We start from the raw sequence: 20,316 nt of genomic DNA, 5'->3' as shown, positions 1-20,316 counted from the left end.
AAATTACAAATTATATATAATTTTATTTCAAATAAAGGGAAAATGAAAAGTGAGTTTAATCCAAGCAGCATTTCGCGGTGTTGCCATTTAAACATATTAATTACAAAAACAAAACGTTCGTTGTACTGTCTCTGGAAAAATCAACCTTTATTTATATACAGTATTGTAGACGTTATTACCTAGGCGAAGGTAAATTTGCTGAAATATAGGCTACAGTAAGAGCGCCTGCATGGTTTTCCATCAGATGCCTGTTGAGTTCGTTACTATAGCAACAGTAAAACTGTCATGTCATTATAACGAGAAAACAAACTTTCGTTATGTCGAGATAACGAGAAAAATAAGTCGTTATAACGAGAAAACGAACTTCGTTATGTCGAGATAACGAGAAAATTAAGTCGTTATAACGAGAAAACAAAAAGGAAAAAAAAATATAATGCATGGCCCCCTTAGAACTTCCGTAAATCTTTCAATTAACAGCCAGAGTATATAAGCAGCTGCTTACTTCTCTCCAGTCTGAGCTGTTCCAGCATCTTCCGGTCGCATCATACAGAATCATATCAGGCACACCAGACCTAAAGCTTTTTCCCTTAGTTGACAAATTTTTCTCCTGCCCCGAGAAACCAACAGTCGCAACTTGCGTATCATTGTACCACATGGATCTACATAAAAAGACTCCTTCTGAGCGCTGTGGCTGAAAAATCCAGCACCAATACAAACCATGCTCCAGAAGACTACTCTCCCTTCCCCCTTTAAGATCACCATAGGTAACTGCACCTTGTCCATCTCTTCATTCTGCTGCTGCCATTCCTCCGATTTCACCCATTAAAAATGGTGCGTCAACAGCCTAAGTCAAGCCCTCTCAAACTCCGGACTTCATTTCTCCCACAGATAATCAAAAGCTCAACACTACGATCTACTTATTAACACCAATAACAGCTCCAGGATCCCAACAAACACCTCAACTTCTCCAAAAAAGAAACCCATTCCTCATCCCTTTCTGTTTCCCCCTGACTCAGTGTTCTGAATACAATAATCTACAGCGCACTATTTCAGAGGCTGCGGCAAAGACCAGAGGGGAAAAAAACTACATCAGCTCACACTTCCTTGTCCCCTGGCCTTTCCACCTGGCCAACAACAGCGGCCACAAAAAAGTTCTAGTTCCGCAGGGAGGACAAGAAGGAAAGATATACGCGCCATCCTCCCAGTGTATATCTGGGCTCAGTACACAAAATACTGGGCTCTGTACACACAGGCAACCATCAGAACCTCTCACTCCTTTAGGCTCGGTACTGGTGGCCTGGTATGGCCGAGGATGTCATCAGGTACATCTGCAGCTGATCAGTCTGCATCATGTCAAAATCCCTGTGCCACCTACCACCTGGCAAGCTGGTCCCCCTGCCTGTACCACACGTGTGTGCTCATTGTTGTGTACTGCTTCTCCAAGGCATGCAAGCTGATCCCTCTGAAAGGCTTGCCCACAGCACCTGAGACAGCAGAGAGTCTATTTCACTATGTGTTCTGAGATTACGGTCTACCCAAAGACATCATCTTAGACCAGTGTCCTAAATTCATCTTGCACATAATTATGGAAGGCCTTCTTTCGGCTCCTAGGGGTCACCATCAGCTTATCCTCTGGCTACCATCCCCAGACAAATGGCCAGACTGAGCTCAAAATTCAAGAGCTCGGACGTTACCTTCCGTCATACTGCTCAGACGATCAGCACAGTTGGAACCGCTTCCTACCCTGGGCCGAGTATGCTCAGAATTCCCTCAAACAGTCCACCACTGGCCTTACACCCTTTCAATGCATACTCTGTTACCAGCCTCCCCATGGACGGAGGAGCCCTCTGAGGTTCCAGCTGTGGACTACTGGTTCTAAGAGATCAAGAGGGTATGGGACTCAGCACATATCCACCTTCAGCATGCAGTGTGGAGACATATGTTCTTCACGGACACCCGTCGGTCAGACCATCCTCAGTTCCAGCCAGGCGATCGGGTCTGGCTATTGACCCGTGATCTCCGCCTCTGCCTTGGATGACCAATAATTTTCTCCTATTAAATTTGGATAAGACAGAGATATTAATAATTGGACCAAAAAACAGTACAAAGAACCTTGTAGATTACAATTAGACGGATGTACTGTTACTTCCACTACAGTCAAAAATCTGGGTGATGCATCCATGACCTCTAGACTGGACTATTCTAATGCACTTTCTAGGTGGTTGTCCTGATTCTTCAATAAACAAGCTACAGCACTGGCAACCTATTAAGTTCCGTGTCAGTTACAAATTATCATTACTTACCTATAAGGCCCTAAATGGTTTAGCTCCTGTGTACCTAACTAGCCTTCTAGTCCACTAAAGGAGGTAGAGCTTTTTTAACTCTGGAATAGCCTTCCTGATAATGATTTACATCCCGTGGTAAATAGAATTTACACAAGCTCCAGTCTGGATCCAAAACACCTGAGGATAGATGATGCTGACCCTCAGAGAACCCGAGATGATGCATCATATAATAATCGATGTTAATAATGTACATCGTCTGGCTGACTATGTCTTGTATACATTCTTCTGAAAACTCCTGTCATACGTGCACAAACTGACAGTCACTACTTATAAGCTACTACTAAATATTGTAGAAACTTAATTTTCTGTAAAGTTGCTTTGTAACGATTTGTATTGTAAAGAGCGCTATACAAATAAACTTGAATTTAATTGAATTGCCCCCCCCCCCCCTGCAAAAAGCTGAGTCCCCACTACATAGGTCTCTTTCCAATCCAGAGGCAGATCAACAATATCACATATTAGACCCAACTCCCTACAAGGTCATAATTCATCCTAAATTCCATGTCTCACTTCTAAAACCTCTCTTCTATTTCACCACAGTATCCACCAAACTGGACGCACCTCCTACCCAAGAGTGCTTAGAGGCAGCGGTCTATCAGGTCCATAATATTCTGTACTCACGGCAACGGGCAGCCTCGAGTACCTGGTGGATTGGGAGGGATAAGGACCGGAGGAAAGATCCTGGGTGGCCCAGGATGATATCCTAGACCCCTTACTACTGGAGGAATTCCATCAAAACCACCAGAATCATCCCGCACCCAGAGGCCGTGGTCATCCCCATCGTCTTGTTAGGGTGTCAGGAGCCACCCCTGGGGGAGGGGGTAATGTCAGAGATTCACACTGACTTCAGTCACCGCTATCAACACAGTCATCAGCACCGACATATACAAGCTCACAATCACCTGCTGTAGCTAATCAAGTTCTCTTTTATCAGAGCTCTCATCTCACTTGCTCTGTGTCCGGTCTACCGTTCACATGCCTAAACTTTACCAGACTCCCTTATATAAATTTACATTTACATTTAATCATTTAGCAGACACTTTTATCCAAAGGGACTTACAAATGAGAACAATAGAAGCAGTCAGGTCAACAAGAGGACAACAACAGTATACAGGTGCCATGACAAGTCTCAGTTAGTCTAGTATAGAACGCATAGCAAGGTTTTTTTTTTTTTTTAAATAAATGCAAAGACAAGAAAAGGAAAAGTGCTAGTATTAGTTGGTTAAGTGCTGTCGAAAAAGATGTGTCTTAGATGTTTCTTGAAAATGAGTAAAGACTCTGCTGTACGAATTGAAATTGGGAGGTCATTCCACCAGCTGGGCACAGTCCAGGAAAAGGTCCGTGAGAATGATTATAAACTTCTTTGAGATGGCATCAGACGTTGTTCACTTGCAAAGCGCAAACTTCTGGAGGGCACATAAGATTTAACCAGTCAGTTTAGGTATGTTGGTGCCGTGCCAGAGGTGGTCTTGTAGGCAAGCATTAGTACCTTGAATTTGATGCGAGCAGCTACTGGTAGCCAGTGTAACCTGATGAGGAGAGGAGTAACATGAGCTTTATTTGGCTCATTGAAGACAACCATTGCTGCTGCATTCTGGATCAATTGCAGAGGCTTGACATTACATGCAGAAATGCCCGCCAGGAGAGCATTACAATAGTCCAGTCTGGAGAGAACAAGAGCTTGGACAAGAAGTTGGGTGGCTTGCTCTAACAGGTAGGGTCTAATCTTCCTAATGTTGTATAAGGCAAACCTGCAGGACCGGGTCGTTGTAGCAATGTGGTCTGTGAAGCTTAACTGATGATCCATCACAACTCCTAGGTTTCTGGTTGTCCTCGAAGGAGTAATGGTTGATGAACCCAGCTTTATAGTGAAGTTGTGATGAAGCAATGGGTTAGCTGGAATCACAAGGAGTTCTGTCTTCGTAAGGTTAAGCTGAAGGTGATGGTAATTCATCCAGCTAGAAATGTCACTCAGACAGTCTGAAATGCGAGCAGCTACCATCGGGTCATCTGGTTGGAATGACAAGTAGAGTTGGGTGTCATCAGCGTAGCAGTGGTAAGAATGACAGATCCTAATGATGTCATGTAGATGGAGAAGAGAAGTGGTCCAAGTACTGAACCTTGAGGAACCCCAGTAGCAAGGTGTTGTGACTTAGAAGCATCACCCCTCCAAGACACACTGAAGGATCTGTCAGAGAGGTAGGACTTAACCCACAGGAGTGTGGTTCCAGAGATGCCCATCTTTCTGAGGGTGGACAGGAGAATCTGGTGCTTAACGGTGTCAAAAGCAGCAGACATGTCCAGTAAGATGAGTACTGAGGATTTTGAAGCTGCTCTTGATAGTCGCAGGGCTTCAGTAACCGAGAGCAGAGCAGTCTCAGTTGAGTGGCCACTTTTGAACCAAGATTGGTTGCTGTCCAGGAGGTTTTTCTGTACAAGAAACATAGAAAGCTGGTTAAACACAGCTTGCTCAAGTGTCTTTGCAATGAATGGAAGAAGGGATACCGGTCCGTAGTTTTCAAGAAGCGCTGGATTTAGAGATGGTTTCTTGAGCAGTGGGCTTACCCAAGCCCAGGGTCGGTAGTTTCTTGATTTCTGCCATTTCCTCTCTGCAGCCCTGAGTTTAGAGCGATAAATCTGTGTGTTCTTACCCACAGGCAACCCTATTTTTCCTCCACTCCAATTCTACATCACTCCTCGAACCATCCATTGGAATGCAAGGCCTGACTCAACCAGCTAAGGACTTGATTCTATCTTCTCATTCTCCATGCTTCACTCTCCCTCCCTGCATTCACTATCACCTTAGTCAATAAAGACTTAGTTTGACGATTACCTTCTGTGTCTTGTAGCCTGTGTCTGTGACAACAGTATTGTGTTAATTCCAAATTCAAGTCTCAATTATTGTGTCACTAAATTAGAGAGAGAGAGTAAGCGCACTGCAGAGAGAGAGAGAGAGAACGAATACACTGCAGAGAGAGAGTGAGCGAGCACTCACGTGCGAGACAGTGGAGAGTCATAGCAGTATTTAATCATAAACTAAATCACAACCTGTTAAGAACCATCAAAGAATCTCATCACCTTAATTAAAAGGGGTCAAAGCCTAGAAGCGCAATTAAATAGTTAACAAGCAGTTTCTTGCATTGGTTCTGTAGTTGCTGATTAAAGTGTCCCGGTGCATTTGTAATGCTTAGATTCCTGTTGAATCCTGTTAGGAGTGAAACCTTCATCATTTCATCCATGGATTGACTGCTCCGAAGCGAATCAACAAAGTTACTGAAAACTGCCAGAAGATCGGACTCCCTCAGAAGGGGAATCTCGGAATCTGTTTGAAGTCGGATTGGAAGACCTGTTCCGTATCTTCCAGATAATGGGGGTAAACAGCCATTAAGCAGTCATATAAATGTATGCCATGGGGCCAGATTCTGTAATTTATATGCAAATGTCAAAAGGCTAAAGGAATCCCTACAACATAAAGCCCAAATGATCGTACATGATCCTAAGCTGATGCTACATTGTTGTGCTGGCATTAGGAAGAACAGCACTCCTGCTTGTGTCATATTATTGAACTATCATGTCATCAGTAAAGAACAGGAACTAATACAGGAGCATGTTCCCCCATATCTTGAGGGCAGCATGTTAAAACAAAATTCATGTTGTTAAAATGGTAAAATCACATAGGATTAACATGCTTGAGAACCGAGTACAAATGCTCCTATGTTGATGAATGGAATTACAATAGTCCTTGCAAGGATGATTCTATAAATATAGGGAATATAGGGAAGTCGTGGCCTAGGGTTATGGTTAGAGGGTTGGACTCCCAATCGAAGGGTTGTGAGTTCTAGTATCGGGCCGGACGGAATTGTGGGTGGGGGTAGTGCATGAACAGCTCTCTCTCCACCTTCAATACCACGACTTAGGTGCCCTTGAGCAAGGCATCGAACCCCCAACTGCTCCCCGGGTGCCGCAGCATAAATGGCTGCCCACTGCTCCGGGTGTGTGCTCACAGTGTGTGTGTTCACTGCTCTGTGTGTGTGCATTTCGGATGGGTTAAATGCAGAGCACAAATTCTGAGTATGGGTCACCATACTTGGCTGAATGTCACTTCACTCACTTTATAAACTAATCATAACACCTGTTCCAGAACTTTTCAAATTAGCAAAGATTGAACTAAAATAATACAACATTACTATTGTTAGTACCATATTGATGATACTACAGTTTATAAAATACAGTGGCATGGCCAGTGTTTTGAAGCGTTAGTACCACAATACGACAATACTGTACAAATATTAGAAATAATTATAGTTTAGACACAGATTTATGTTGTAGAGGAATTATTTTATTGAAACATTTAAACACTAGTACCAGGAGTCCATGATACGCCTCATGCTCATGAATCTCATGCCACCCATATTGCTGAAGCTCCTGTACTCTCCAGGCCTGAAGTACCACATCCTGCCTCTGTAGTGGGGCTGCTCATACATGAGCCAGTGGCCGTCCATCACATGGCAGGACTGGCAGTGAGGCATACGATAACGGTCCATGCAGTTGTCACAGTCATCCATCATCTCATACATCTGACCCATGAAATTATCCCTCTCGTAGATCCTCATTCTGTAGGATCCCCTGTGCTGTAGTGGAAGAAAAGTCAGTTATATATGAATTAATTAGGAAGAATCATTGTGTAAGCATATATCTTCAGCAACTATCTAGGTCTGTCTCTCACAGTGCGTCATTCTGAAAGAATCTATGTTGCTTTCAGCATTGTATTTGATGGTTGAAATAAATTTAGGACTATTGTAAATAAATAAATACAACAGGTTCATGAAGCTCACCATGGGGATCATACGGCAGGACCTGATGCAGTTGCTCATTCCAAACATAGACATGTAATCAGCATATTCTCCCCTTCTAAAGAAATACTGATTTCCCATGTAGTTGGGTTGATCGTACATCATCCAGCATCCACTGTGCACTCTGCAAGAGTGACAGCGGCTCATGTAGGAGGAGAAGTCACCACAGTCACTCATACAGTCATAAGAGCGACCCTGGAAGTTCCTGTCCTCATAAAATGTGACCTGAAAATTAAAAGTTATTATTTATTTTATAGTTGTTTAAATAAATACAGCATTAAAGTAAGTTAAGTGAAACTGTATGGAATAGGTACTAGAACAAGGTTTACCTTCATGGTTGCGCTGGCTGAACCTCAGTAGTTCCACAAATGAGAAGCTGAAGCTGATTCTGCTTGTTGGCTGACTGCTGTCACCCCTACCTTTATACTAGACCAAGACTAAAGACTACATAGCCTCTATTGTTAGTCAGTTCCTGACTGTGCAGGTTAGAACAGAGGCTATTAAAGCATGGTATGTAGATTTTTGTCCTCACATTTTCAGGAATCTAGAAGTTCTTAAGTTTCTATTTGCTAAATCAAAGTATCTGATTGTGGAACACTAAAAAAGAGACTTAAACAAAGAGTGTCCATTTATTTATCCTTGTTTCAGATTTTTCTTTCACTCATTTTTTTGTTGTTGGTACTTAACAGTACTCTTTTCAAGGTAATGCTCATAGGCAACTTTCTTCTAAATTCCCACCTTTAGTTGAAGTACTACTACACAAGTCTTGGACCATCATTGATCCATTTTTAATCCAACTGTATTATTTCATTGGAGAACTTTTTATATCATTTAAGACCCATTTTATTATGTCACTTTTGGTTTTGTACTTTTATACATTTGAAGTTCTTGTTATGTTCTTTTTGTGTCTATTGCAGGTTCATATCCAGATATTTTCTAGATGCCTTTTTTTAAAGTATTTATTAAATCTGTGTAACCCACATAATCTTCTGCAATATTTGCCTGCTGTTATGTATCCACTAACAAGCTTTTCTCCTAAATCAAAACACATTCTGCCAAATGGTTTACTCAATTTTCCTAACCTGGCAACCATGTGCAAATGATTTCTTTACATTATGGAACAAGAGATGCATGCGCTGAAAAAACTGGCAAACATGTAAGTTGCAATTACTCCATAGCAGTCTCTACACTGATACATTTTGGTCTTATAAAAGTGTAACAGCCAGTCTGATTGTTTTCTTTCACATGTTTGCTCTGTTTTTTTTTTTTGTTTTTTTTTTGTGACTACATCTGCAAGCAAACCATGACATTCTCTTGATTTTTGTATATGTGAAAATGAAATAACTGTGAAGAAATGTAAAAAATTTTTTTTTAAATTAAAACTAAATTAAAATGACAGTGATCATGATTAATAAATGTGATTGTTTTTGTTTTTGGGATGACTTGTTTAACCATTATTGTGCAGCCCCTACATTTGGCTTAGTTTGTTGTCTCTCCAGTCCTGGATTTTAAATTCAAAGCATATTTTATCCAGCACTTGGACTCATACTACTTATTGTTTTGATCCTCACCATTCCTCTTTGGCATAATGAAAGCTTCTGAGGATTTGTAACTGAAGAACAGTTTAATGTGCATAAATCCCTTAGGAACCTTACTAATGCCAATGATATTTTGAATGGTAGACCTTCTATCATAATCTTTTGTTGCTATATATTGTTCTTAAACATAATGAAGCTTCTCAAAAGTACTAACACTCAAGACAGTTGAGGATAGTTTGACCGTTGAATTTAAATCACAGTTTATTAAACAATTAGAAAGCCAATAACCTCATGGTACAAAGTCTCAAAGTTGTACAGTAGTTGAAAAGTTAACACCTATTCTATGACCTGTTGGTTGTTTCACTAAGGGGTTTGGTTGGTTAGTTTTCAGCAGTTAGCCCCTCTTGATGGATACTGTAAATGCACTTTTAATTAGGCAAAACATATATCTTTCTTGGTTGATGTCAATTCATATATATATATATATATATATTTATATATATATATATATATATATATATATATATATATATATATATATATATATATATATATATATATATATATATATATATATATATATATATATATATATATATGAAAAAACCTGTAGCCTGATCATAAGTCAATGTATCATCACAACTATTTGTTTTCATTTATAATTCAATATATTTCTGTCACACTGTAGACTTGTGTTTTCAGTATCACCAAATAGTTTATTACCAAATCAACTCTTTGAATAATTTTTTTTAACGTTTTTTATTATTATTATTATTTATTTATTTATATATATATATTAATACATGGTTCCATTCAGTTCTGTCTATCAGAAATATAATACTGGATATAATTGTTATGCTGATGATGCACAATTGTACCTTCAATTGAAAACAGATGATGTTTATGAGTTAAATGATCTGATGAATTTCTTGTATGAGTTTAAATTACAGAATTTCTTACAATTAAATGAGGTAAAAACAGAATGCCTAATAATTGGATCTATTAGGCCATCTTGCACACATGTTAAACTGTTTTGCTTAAATATGCATAAGCAAGTAAGAAACCTGGGAGTGGTCTATGATTATGAGTTTAAACTGGATAGCAGGTAAACTCGATGGTGAAGGCTGGATACTTTCATTTAAGAAATATTGCAAAAATAAAACAATTTCTATTGTTTGCTGATTTGAAGCAGGTTATGAAGGCTTTTATTATATCAAGACTGGATTACTGTAATTCTTTGTACCTGGAGATGCCTGCTGTTTTGTTGAATCATCTGCAACCTTTATAAAATCCAGCAACTGCTGACTGAGACTGAGAAGCATGTCAGTGTTTTCCATAAGTTAGCCTCATTGCAGTGGTTACTATATACACTATATATGTGACTATATACATACATATATATATATATATATATATATATATATATATATATATATATATATATATATATATATATATATATATATATAGTCTTACATAGCACTTTGGTCAACCTAAGTTGTTTTTAAATGTGCTATACAATTAAACAAAACAAACAAACAAACAAGGACGACAGTTTGTTGAAACTGCTGAATGAAATATCAATCTATACCTGGAACAGTTACAGTTTTATTTGCATTCATTTGTAATTTTTAAATTGTTTTCCTGTATATGTACATTTATGTACATTTAAAAAGAGCATTTTCATGATTCTGCCTTGGGTTTTACCAATCCAACAGCTGGTCCTGCTCTCTGGACATTGTACTTGCTCTATGAGGATTAAAGGTTTCTAATAGCATGTTTCATTAAATGACTATTAATTCAAAATATTTGAACCTGCTTCATTTAAACCTGGTTGTAAATGAGAAAAATATGTTTCATTTGTGAGTCTGTTTAATTCATTCGTTTTTGTTTAGACATGCAAATTATTAGCGGCAGTAAGGATTTTGAAGGCACAAGGTTTAGTGTTGTAGAGAAATTATTTTATTGAAACACTAGTACCAGGAGTCCATGATACGCCTCATGCTCATGAATTTCATGCCACCCATATTGCTGAAGTTCCTGTACTCTCCAGGGCCAAAGTACCACATCTTGCCTCTGTAGTGGGGCTGCTCATACATGAGCCAGTGGCCGTCCATCACATGGCAGGACTGGCAGTGAGACATGTGGTAGCGATCCATTACACTTTCACAGTCGTCCATCATCTCGTACATCTGACCCATGAAGTTCTCCCTCTCGTAGATCCTCATTCTGTAGTATCCTCTGTGCTGTAGTGGAAGAAAATGCTGCAGTTATGTATAAATTAATCATGAAGAATCGTTATCATATGTAAACATATATCTTTAGCATCCATTTAGGTCTGTCTCTCACAGATCATCATTCTGAAAGAATCTATGTTCCTTTTTAAGCTGAAGGATTTCAAAATAAATTGTTGAAATAAATGTAAGACTGTTGTCTATCATCACTTAATAAATTCATCAACAGGTTCATGGAGCTCACCATAGGGATCATACGGCAGGACCTGATGCAGTTGCTCATTCCAAACATAGACATGTAATCAGCATAGTCTCCCCTCCTAAAGAAATACTGATTTCCCATGTAGTTGGGTTGATCGTACATCATCCAGCATCCACTGTGCACTCTGCAAGAGTGACAGCGGCTCATGTAGGAGGAGAAATCGGCACAATCTCCGGTACAGTCATAAGAACGACCCTGGAAATTTCTTTCCTCATAGAAGGTGACCTGAAAATTCAAAGTCAATCTCTTAGTTGTAGTAAATACCACATTATGGTAAGTTAAGAAAAACTGTATAGAATAGGATGTGGAAAATATTTTACCCTCATGGTTGTACTGGTTGATTCTCAGTAGTTCCACAAATGAGAAGCTGAAGCTGATTCTGCTTGCTGGCTGACTGCTGTCACCCCTACCTTTATACTAGACCAAGACTAAAGACTACATAGCCTCTATTGTTAGTCAGTTCCTGACTGTGCAGGTTAGAATGGAGGCCATTATAGCTATTGCATAGTGTGTAAATTTTTGTTCTCACATTTTTGGGAATCTAGATTTTTTTTGAGTTTGTATTTGCTAAATTAAAGAACTTGAACATGGAACACTAAAAAAAGACTTAAACAAAGAGTGTCCATTCATTGTCTTCAGATTTTTTTTGTCATTCTTTTTTTTTCTTTTCTTTGGTACTCTTTTTAAAATGATGCTCATAGGCATCTATCTTTTGATGGCCCACCTTCAGTTGAAGTACTACACAAGAATTGGACCATGATTGATCCAGTTTTAGTCCAACTTTAATTTCATCAGAGACCCATTTTATTGTCACTTTTGGTTTTGTACTTAAACTACCTTTATTTTGTACATTTTAAGGTTTTAGTTTTTTTTTTTTTTTTTTTTTGAAAAAAAATTAACTCTATTGTGTAACCCACATTTCCATTATTTGTGTGTAGCATTGTTGGGTGTACTGGCATAATTTTGCTAATGGTTTGACTAGGCCTTCACAATGACTCGTATGTTAATTGTGATCACAATTTCTGTATCTCTTGATTCATCAAGTATAAGTTTCTGTGATATTTGCCCTTGGGTTAATTAACCTGAAACAAGCTTTTCTCATAAAATGTGTTTTGCCCAGTGTATTACTTAATATTCCCAACCTGGAAGCCACGTGAACACACTCTCTTTACATTATGGAACAAGATTTGCGTGCACTGAAAATACTGGAAAACATGCAACTTGGAGTCACACTATAGCAGTCTACATACAGATGAATTCTTCTCGAATGAAAGTGTAATACAGTTTATCTGTTTTCTTTCACACGTTTGGTCTGTTTGTGGTGACTAAATCTGCAAGCAAATCTTGACATTCTCTTGATTTGTGCTTATGTGAAAATGAAATAATTCTGATAAAAAAAATCATATATATATAATAAAATGACAGTAATCATGATTATAGCAGCCTTATGTTTGATTTAGTTTATTGGCTTTCCAGTCCTGGATTATTAATTCAAAGCACATTTTATCCAGCACTTGGACTCATTCTACTTATTACTAATGTGACGAGTCAGCTGCCTCCTCCCTGATTGTCACCGGCACCCCGTCCTAAATCGCCGCCCTTCACCAGGCTCCCGACTGGAGTGGGTGTGTGAGAGGAGGGGCGCTGGAGGAGGGGTGTGAGAGTGATGGGGCACACCTGAAGGAAGTGGAGCCTCATTACCGCCGCTGTTTAAAAGCCCAACGCGCCTCTCCTCAGGAGACCGGTCTCTTCCCCGTGCATGCACACTGGTGTCCTCGTGGGTCCAGGAAGGGTGCGTTGAGGGACTCCCGCGCCACCAAGACGTGAGCTGCCGGACCCGCGATCCGGATGGGAACCGCACCCGTATACACGGCCGACGGGCCAGGATGCCGGGCCGTCCATCCCCTACCAGCGCCGCGGCCAACGAGAGAGACGCGGCCGCTAGGAGAAGCCGCCGCCCCTCGCGCCCCGGACCAAGGAGGGGAGCGCGTGCGGCCGCCGGACTCCGCCCCTTGCCTGGACCCTTCCTTGATGAACACTGCCCGACCTACACAAATCCCGCAGCACAACGAGGACACCAGATTCCCTGTTATTTTGGACACTTTCCCCCTTTTGGCCACTTTTATTCCCTTTGTTTTATGATTTCTGTTAATAAAAGCCTATCCGAGGCCTGACGCCACGCCCACTGTGTCTGTCTTGTGCTCCTCCCGTGACACTGGTGGAGAATGCAGGCAAGGCGGAGCCTAGACAGCGCAGTTGGGAAACATCTGGTGACGTCACTCCCTCCCGCTTGCAAACGTTCGTGAGAACCCAGACTGGGACGGAGGAAAACTGGGGACAGCCTCCCAGCCACACAAGGGGTAAGTGACTTTTCCATTGTCATTTTACCCTGTGGTTGGTTGAGGCTGTCACTAAAACCCGGTTTCTCTGTCCCTGTTCTGGTGCGCTGCGAGAGGGAGGACCGCCCGGAGAGGAAGCCCCGCCCACTCCGACCGTTTGGAGCCTGGTTGAGGATGGTAGCACTCCCGTGTGGGCGGCGCCCTGATGACGGGGATGTCGCTTGGGAGGGGGAATGTGACGAGTCAGCTGCCTCCTCCCTGATTATCACCGGCACCCCGTCCTAAATCGCCGCCCTTCACCAGGCATCCTGGCCCGTCGGCCGTGTATACGGGTGCGGTTCCCATCCGGATCGCGGGTCCGGCAGCTCACGTCTTGGTGGCGCGGGAGTCCCTCAACGCACCCTTCCTGGACCCACGAGGACACCAGTGTGCATGCACGGGGAAGAGACCGGTCCCCTGAGGAGAGGCGCGTTGGGCTTTTAAACAGCGGCGGTAATGAGGCTCCACTTCCTTCAGGTGTGCCCCATCACACGCCGCCAGCCCTGACTCGTCCAGCGCCCCTCCTCTCACACACCCACTCCAGTCGGGAGCCTGGTGAAGGGCGGCGATTTAGGACGGGGTGCCGGTGATAATCAGGGAGGAGGCAGCTGACTCGTCACATTCCCCCTCCCAAGCGACATCCCCGTCATCAGGGCGCCGCCCACACGGGAGTGCTACCATCCTCAACCAGGCTCCAAACGGTCGGAGTGGGCGGGGCTTCCTCTCCGGGCGGTCCTCCCTCTCGCAGCGCACCAGAACAGGGACAGAGAAACCGGGTTTTAGTGACAGCCTCAACCAACCACAGGGTAAAATGACAATGGAAAAGTCACTTACCCCTTGTGTGGCTGGGAGGCTGTCCCCAGTTTTCCTCCGTCCCAGTCTGGGTTCTCACGAACGTTTGCAAGCGGGAGGGAGTGACGTCACCAGATGTTTCCCAACTGCGCTGTCTAGGCTCCGCCTTGCCCGCATTCTCCACCAGTGTCACGGGAGGAGCACAAGACAGACACAGTGGGCGTGGCGTCAGGCCTCGGAGAGGCTTTTATTCCCTTTGTTTTATGATTTCTGTGAATAAAAGCCTCTCCGAGGCCTGACGCCACGCCCACTGTGTCTGTCTTGTGCTCCTCCCGTGACACTTTGAACCTCACAATGCCTCTTTGGCATAATGAAAGCTTTTTGGGATTTACAACTAAAGAACAGTTCAATGTGAATAAATCTTAAAACCCTTAGGATCCTTACTGATACCAATGATATTTTAGTATTTTTGAATGGTAGATATTCTATAATAATCTGTCTTTGCTATTTATTGTTATTAAATATAATGAAGCTTCCAATGAACTAACGCTCAGGACACTTGTGGATAGTTTGAGTGTTGAATTTAATTCACCATTTACTAAACAGTTGAATCATGGGAACGATAAGCATGGCAAAGGAACAAATATATAAATACTGGCATACATGATTACTAATATAAATGATGAATACATTTCTCTGATATATGTAAGAAATACACAGAGTTAATATTGAAATGCTGGTATTTGTCAGGTTACACAGCCTTTCTAACTTGCTGTATAGGCCGGTGCTGTACATACATTTTTATATAGAATGAATCACTAATCTTATGTGTGGTGTTTCTGTGAATGTGTTTTTTTTTTTATATATATAATGCCAATTCTAAACAGGTGAAGGTAGGATTGTGTGATATCACAATTTTTGATTGTGGACAATTCTCCAAAATCTGCTTTTGAAGACATATTGTAATATTGCACTAAAGCATCTTCTTATAAGTTGCAGTTTTGGCGACTCCATCTCATTGTGCTGTCCAACGGGACTTACATTTACATTAAATGTTTACTCAGTGGTAGAGTTACACTCACAGGACACTGCACTTTGCAATTACAAAAGTACACTATTTGCATGTGCTTTAAAGCCTTGCCTGTTCTGACATGCACTTTTTCTGAGCGTGCACAGACTAAAAAGCCTTTCGAACAGTGCCTGATTATTGGACTACATTATCTTTCGCATCTGATAGCACTAATACTGTCAAAAACACACAATGTTTACATATAAACACACTTGTTATGTCTAAAGTGAAAATTAAACAGTTGAAAGAAAAATGGATGCGTGCCTGTATATTAGATATGCAGGTCTTAAAATGACAGAATACTAATAGTACTAAACATGCTGCCGCTTCTTATTAAAGGTATAGTCTACCCAAAAATTTAAATTCTGTCATTTACTTACTCTCATATTGTCTCAAAACTGAATTATTATTATTTTTATTTTTTATTTTTTGTGCTGAATGCAGAAAAGGAAATTTTGAAGAGTGTGGTTAACCAATCAGTTTCTGGTCCCCATTGACTTTGATAATAGAAAAAAAAAATCTATAGAAGTCACCAGAGACCAGCAACTGTTTGGTTACCCACATCCTTCAAAATAACATTTACGTTCAACAGAAGAAACTCATTCAGGATTAAAACAACCTGAGAATGAGTAAATGATGACATAATTTAAATTTATGGGTGAACTATAACTTTAATGTCACTAAAACAACAAAACTTAGAAAAATCATTAGGGAAATTAGCTTGGCTGTACTGCTCAGACAACTTGTAAAATAGTAAAGCCAACATGACAAAGAATAAAGGTAAAATCGTTGATCGTGATTTTCCTAATTTTCATTTTCATGATTCTACCTTGGGCCCTACAAATCCAACAGCTGGCCCTGTTCTTGACACATTGCACTTTTCAGGTTTCTAATAGCATGTTTCTTTAAGTAACTAATATATGTAAAATATTTTAACCTTCTTCATTTAAACCTTAAATTTAAAATTTATTTATTTATTTATTTATTATTTTTATTTTGTGATTGATAAGACATGAAAATATTAGTGGCATTAATGATTTGTCAGACACAATGTGTTGTAGAGTAATTATTTTATTGAGGAATTATTTTATTAAAAATTTAAGAAATACTAGAATTCTAGTACCAGGAGTCCATGATACGCCTCATGCTCATGAATCTCATGCCACCCATATTGCTGAAGCTCCTGTACTCTCCAGGCCTGAAGTACCACTGCCTGCCTCTGTAGTGGGGCTGCTCATACATGAGCCAGTGGCCGTCCATCACATGGCAGGACTGGCAGTGAGGCATGCGGTAACGGTCCATGCAGTTGTCACAGTCATCCATCATTTCATACATCTGCCCCATGAAGTTCTCCCTCTCGTAGATCCTCATTCTGTAGGATCCCCTGTACTGTAGTGGAAGAAAAGGGCATTATTTTCTAATTTATCAAGCAGAAGCAACAGAAACTGTAAAAATGAATACAGGACAATGAAATACATTTTACTTTTGTAAGTTGTATTGCAAACTAAGAAATACATTTTTTAACTGGGCTCACCATAGGGATCATACGGCAGGACCTGATGCAGTTGCTCATTCCAAACATAGACATGTAATCAGCATATTCTCCCCTCCTAAAGAAATACTGATTTCCCATGTAGTTGGGATGATCGTACATCATCCAGCATCCACTCTCAACTCTGCATGAGTGACAGCGGCTCATGTAGGAGGAAAAGTCACCACAGTCACCCATACACTCATAAGAGCGACCCTGGAAGTTCCTTTCCTCGTAGAAGGTGACCTTAAAGATAAGTTAATATTTTAGTGATATAAAGTGAATTATATCAAATCAAATAATTTGTACTGTTTTGAAACTCTGGAATGTAGTTTACCTTGCTCATCATGGTTGCGCTGGCTGATTCTCAGTAGTTCCACAAAGGAGAAGTTGAAGCTGATTCTGCTTGTTGGCTGACTGTGGTCACCTGTGCTTTTATACTAGACTAAGACCAAAGACTACAGGGCTTCTATTGTTAGTCAATTCCTGACTGTGCAAAATGGAAAATAACTTATTCTAGCTAAAGGCTAGCATCTAGATGTTCAAAATCACTTTTGTCATGAGTCTTAAATTTTTAAAGAATCTGGAATACTATAGTGTTTAGAGTTTACTTTCTTATCAGGTTAGTTTCAGATTACCTCCTGGTCATGTAAATTGTGTCTTTTTTGTTCATTGATTGGTTTCTAGAATGTTTATCCTTTGAAGTCTTACTATGATATTGGAAATTGATGTAAATAACAGTAGTAAGCAACTCAGCATTCCTTCGCTGGTAATTTATTTCAAAATGAGTAACTGAGGTTTAGGTTCATCTGTTAAACTCTGAAATTTAGATTTGATTCTGTGGTAGAAGGAAGTAGTTCCCCACACCAGAGCAGTTTTTAAGGTTTTACACCCTTGTCCTGTTGAACTGTTGTATAAACACAATATCACACTTATAGTGCTAATATAGAGCCATATCATACTCCTTATAATGTGATATTGCTATAACTATTAAATCAACTATTATTAATTTAGTTGAATCAAATGCTTAATATAATTGTCAATTTAATTGCTGACATAACATTTGTAGACTAAGCACTCTCTCTCCCCCTGTGTATATATTTATATAGTGCAGGTGCAGCTTTTGTAGTCTTCGTCTGAGGGTCTTCTGCTGGGACCGATCAGCCCGCGGTGATTGTGTGCAGGTGGATCTCCTCTGTTGCCAGGGCGACGCTGATAGGTGCCCGGGACACGGCTCACCCCCCCAAGCGTTGACCTGGTACCTTGGGCAAGTGGGGAAGTGGGGGCTGGGGGGGGGGGGGGGGGGCGGGGGGGATCACACCTGACAGACTTGCGAAAGATGTCCACAGGCGGGAGAGTCCATCCGCATTAGCGTTGGCGGTTCCAGCTCGATGTCGCACGTCGAAGTGGAAGTCCTGGAGCGCCAGGAACCACAGTGTCACCCGGGCATTGGTATCTTTAGCCCGGGCCATCCATTACAAAGGGGCGTGATCGGTGATGAGGGTGAATTTCCGTCCCAGGAGATAATACTTCAGCTCCAGGACTGCCCACTTGACGGCCAGCGCCTCTTTTTCCACCGCCACGTACCGTTGTTCCGTTGTGGACAGCTTTCGGCTGATGTAGACCACCGGGTGTTCCTCACCATCTTGTATTTGGGATAGCACAGCTCCCAACCCAGTGTCGGATGCGTCCGTCTGCAACAAGAAGGGACAGTTAAAGTTAGGGGTGCGCAATACCGGTTCAGACGTGAGCGGTGCTTTTATCCTCTTGAACGCCTCTTCTTCCGGGGTTCCCTATCTCACTCTTTCCGGCTGTCCCTTCTTGGTTAGGTCTGTCGGGGCTGTCGCTAGGGAGGAGAAGTTAGGTATGAAGCACCTATAGTACCCCGCCAATCCCAAAAAGGCCTGTACCTGCTTCTTGGAGGTGGGCCTCGGGGCCAAGAGGATGGCTGCCACTTTTCCCTCCTGCGAACGGATCAGAACCCTGTCCCACCCGGAAACCGAGGTATTTTGCTTCAGGTAGGGCAAGGTGGCATTTCTTGGGATTGGTGGTGAGCCCAGCCCACCGCAGTTCGAGACCACCCTCCAGAGCCGCTCCAGGTGGTCCTCCCAGGTCTCCGAGTGGATGACGACATAATCGATGTAGGCCGCTGCATAAGCCTGATGGGGTCTCCGCACGATGTCCATCAACCGTTGGAAGGTGGCTGGAGCCCCGTGCAGCCCGAAGGGGAGAACCTGGTACTGCCAGTGGCCACTAGGGGTGGAGAAGGCGGTCTTGGCTTTGGTGGGCTCTGTTAACGGTACCTGCCAGTAGCCTTTGGTGAAGTCGAGCGTGGAAATGAACCGGGCTCTCCCCAGCCGCTCCAGCAGCTCGTCGACACGGGGCATCGGGTATCCATCAAACTGGGAGACCTCATTAAGGCGGCGGAAGTCGTTATCCGGCTTTGGGACCATGACTATGAGACTGGACCAGGGACTGCGGGAGGGCTCGATGATCCCTAACTTCAGCATCTCCTGAACCTCCCTTTCGACTGCGTGTCGCCGGGCCTCCGGGATTCGGTAGGGCAGCTGTCGCTCGATGGTCCCTGGAGGTGCGAGCACGTCATGCTGAAGTATGTGGGTCCGCCCGGGACGTGGGGAGAACACAGAGAGTTGACCGACCAGATGTTGGAGCTCCGTCCTCTGGGCAGCCGACAGTTGGGGGCTGATGAAAAACGACGGGAGAGATGGCGGCGAGTGCGGCGGCCTGAGTCCTCGTTCCCTCCCAGCGCTTCAGGAGATTAATGTGGTATTGTTGACTTTCCTTCCATCGTCCAGGCTGGCGTACTCTGTAAGTCACGGGCCCCACTTTCTCCATGACGATATATGGGCCTTGCCATTTAGCGAGGAATTTACATGCTGCCGTGGGGACGAGGACCAACACGTAATCATCTGGCTGGAACTCCCGTGGTTGGGCCGCACCGTCGTATCGTCGACGTTGTGTTTCCTGGGCTGCTGTCAGGTGTTCCCGGATGAGGGGCATTACGCAGTCGATCCTTTCCATCATCTCCCTCACGTGCTCGATCGTGGTCCGATGGGTGGTCGGCTGCTGCTCCCAGGCCTCTTTGGCGACATAAAGCAGGCCACGGGGCTACCGTCCAAACAGCAGTTCGAATGGTGTGAATCTTGTGGAGGCCTGGGGGACTTCCCGGATGCCGGAGAAGACGTACGGCAGCATTTGGTCCCAATCCTGTCGGTCGTCCGCATCCACGCGACGGAGCATCCGCTTCAACGTCTGGTTGAATCTTTCGACCAGCCCAACGGTCTGAGGGTGGT

General features: G+C 42.5%; 3 protein-coding genes across 3 annotated transcripts in view; all 3 read right to left on the bottom strand.

Moving 5' to 3' along the window:
• Positions 1 to 7,619, bottom strand: part of LOC113053349 (gamma-crystallin M2-like) — a 10,386-nt gene extending 2,767 nt beyond the window's left edge. The window contains exons 1-3 of the mRNA XM_026218290.1: positions 7,528 to 7,619; positions 7,181 to 7,423; positions 6,711 to 6,976 (exon numbers count right to left, since the gene is read on the bottom strand). Coding sequence (XP_026074075.1) covers positions 6,711 to 6,976; positions 7,181 to 7,423; positions 7,528 to 7,533 — 515 coding nt within the window. The 5' untranslated portion in view covers positions 7,534 to 7,619. The remainder of the gene's footprint in view (positions 1 to 6,710; positions 6,977 to 7,180; positions 7,424 to 7,527) is intronic.
• Positions 7,620 to 10,675: 3,056 nt separating this feature from the next.
• On the bottom strand, positions 10,676 to 11,636 carry LOC113053369 (gamma-crystallin M2-like). The gene is made up of 3 exons (XM_026218318.1): positions 11,553 to 11,636; positions 11,215 to 11,457; positions 10,676 to 10,982 (listed from the first exon to the last, which is right to left on the bottom strand). Exons 1-3 carry the CDS (start codon positions 11,556 to 11,558, stop codon positions 10,710 to 10,712), a joined length of 522 nt encoding a protein of 173 aa, XP_026074103.1. The 5' UTR covers positions 11,559 to 11,636; the 3' UTR covers positions 10,676 to 10,709.
• A 4,888-nt stretch (positions 11,637 to 16,524) lies between these two features.
• LOC113053359 (gamma-crystallin M2-like) lies at positions 16,525 to 17,407 on the bottom strand. The gene is made up of 3 exons (XM_026218307.1): positions 17,340 to 17,407; positions 17,006 to 17,248; positions 16,525 to 16,860 (listed from the first exon to the last, which is right to left on the bottom strand). The coding sequence occupies exons 1-3, from the start codon at positions 17,349 to 17,351 to the stop codon at positions 16,588 to 16,590; spliced, it is 528 nt and encodes a 175-aa protein (XP_026074092.1). The 5' UTR covers positions 17,352 to 17,407; the 3' UTR covers positions 16,525 to 16,587.
• Between the last annotated feature and the right edge of the window lie 2,909 nt (positions 17,408 to 20,316).

This window comes from Carassius auratus, chromosome 34 (assembly GCF_003368295.1).
Source record: "Carassius auratus strain Wakin chromosome 34, ASM336829v1, whole genome shotgun sequence".
NCBI classification, from domain to species: Eukaryota; Metazoa; Chordata; class Actinopteri; order Cypriniformes; family Cyprinidae; genus Carassius; species Carassius auratus.
This window is presented reverse-complemented; position numbering and strand designations above follow the sequence as displayed.

Coding starts and splice junctions, on each gene's coding strand:
- LOC113053369 (XM_026218318.1), bottom strand. Junction 10,983..11,214: donor CCTGCCGTATGATCCCTATG/GTGAGCTCCATG, acceptor CTTCCACTACAG/CACAGAGGATACTACAGAAT.
- LOC113053359 (XM_026218307.1), bottom strand. Junction 16,861..17,005: donor CCTGCCGTATGATCCCTATG/GTGAGCCCAGTT, acceptor CTTCCACTACAG/TACAGGGGATCCTACAGAAT.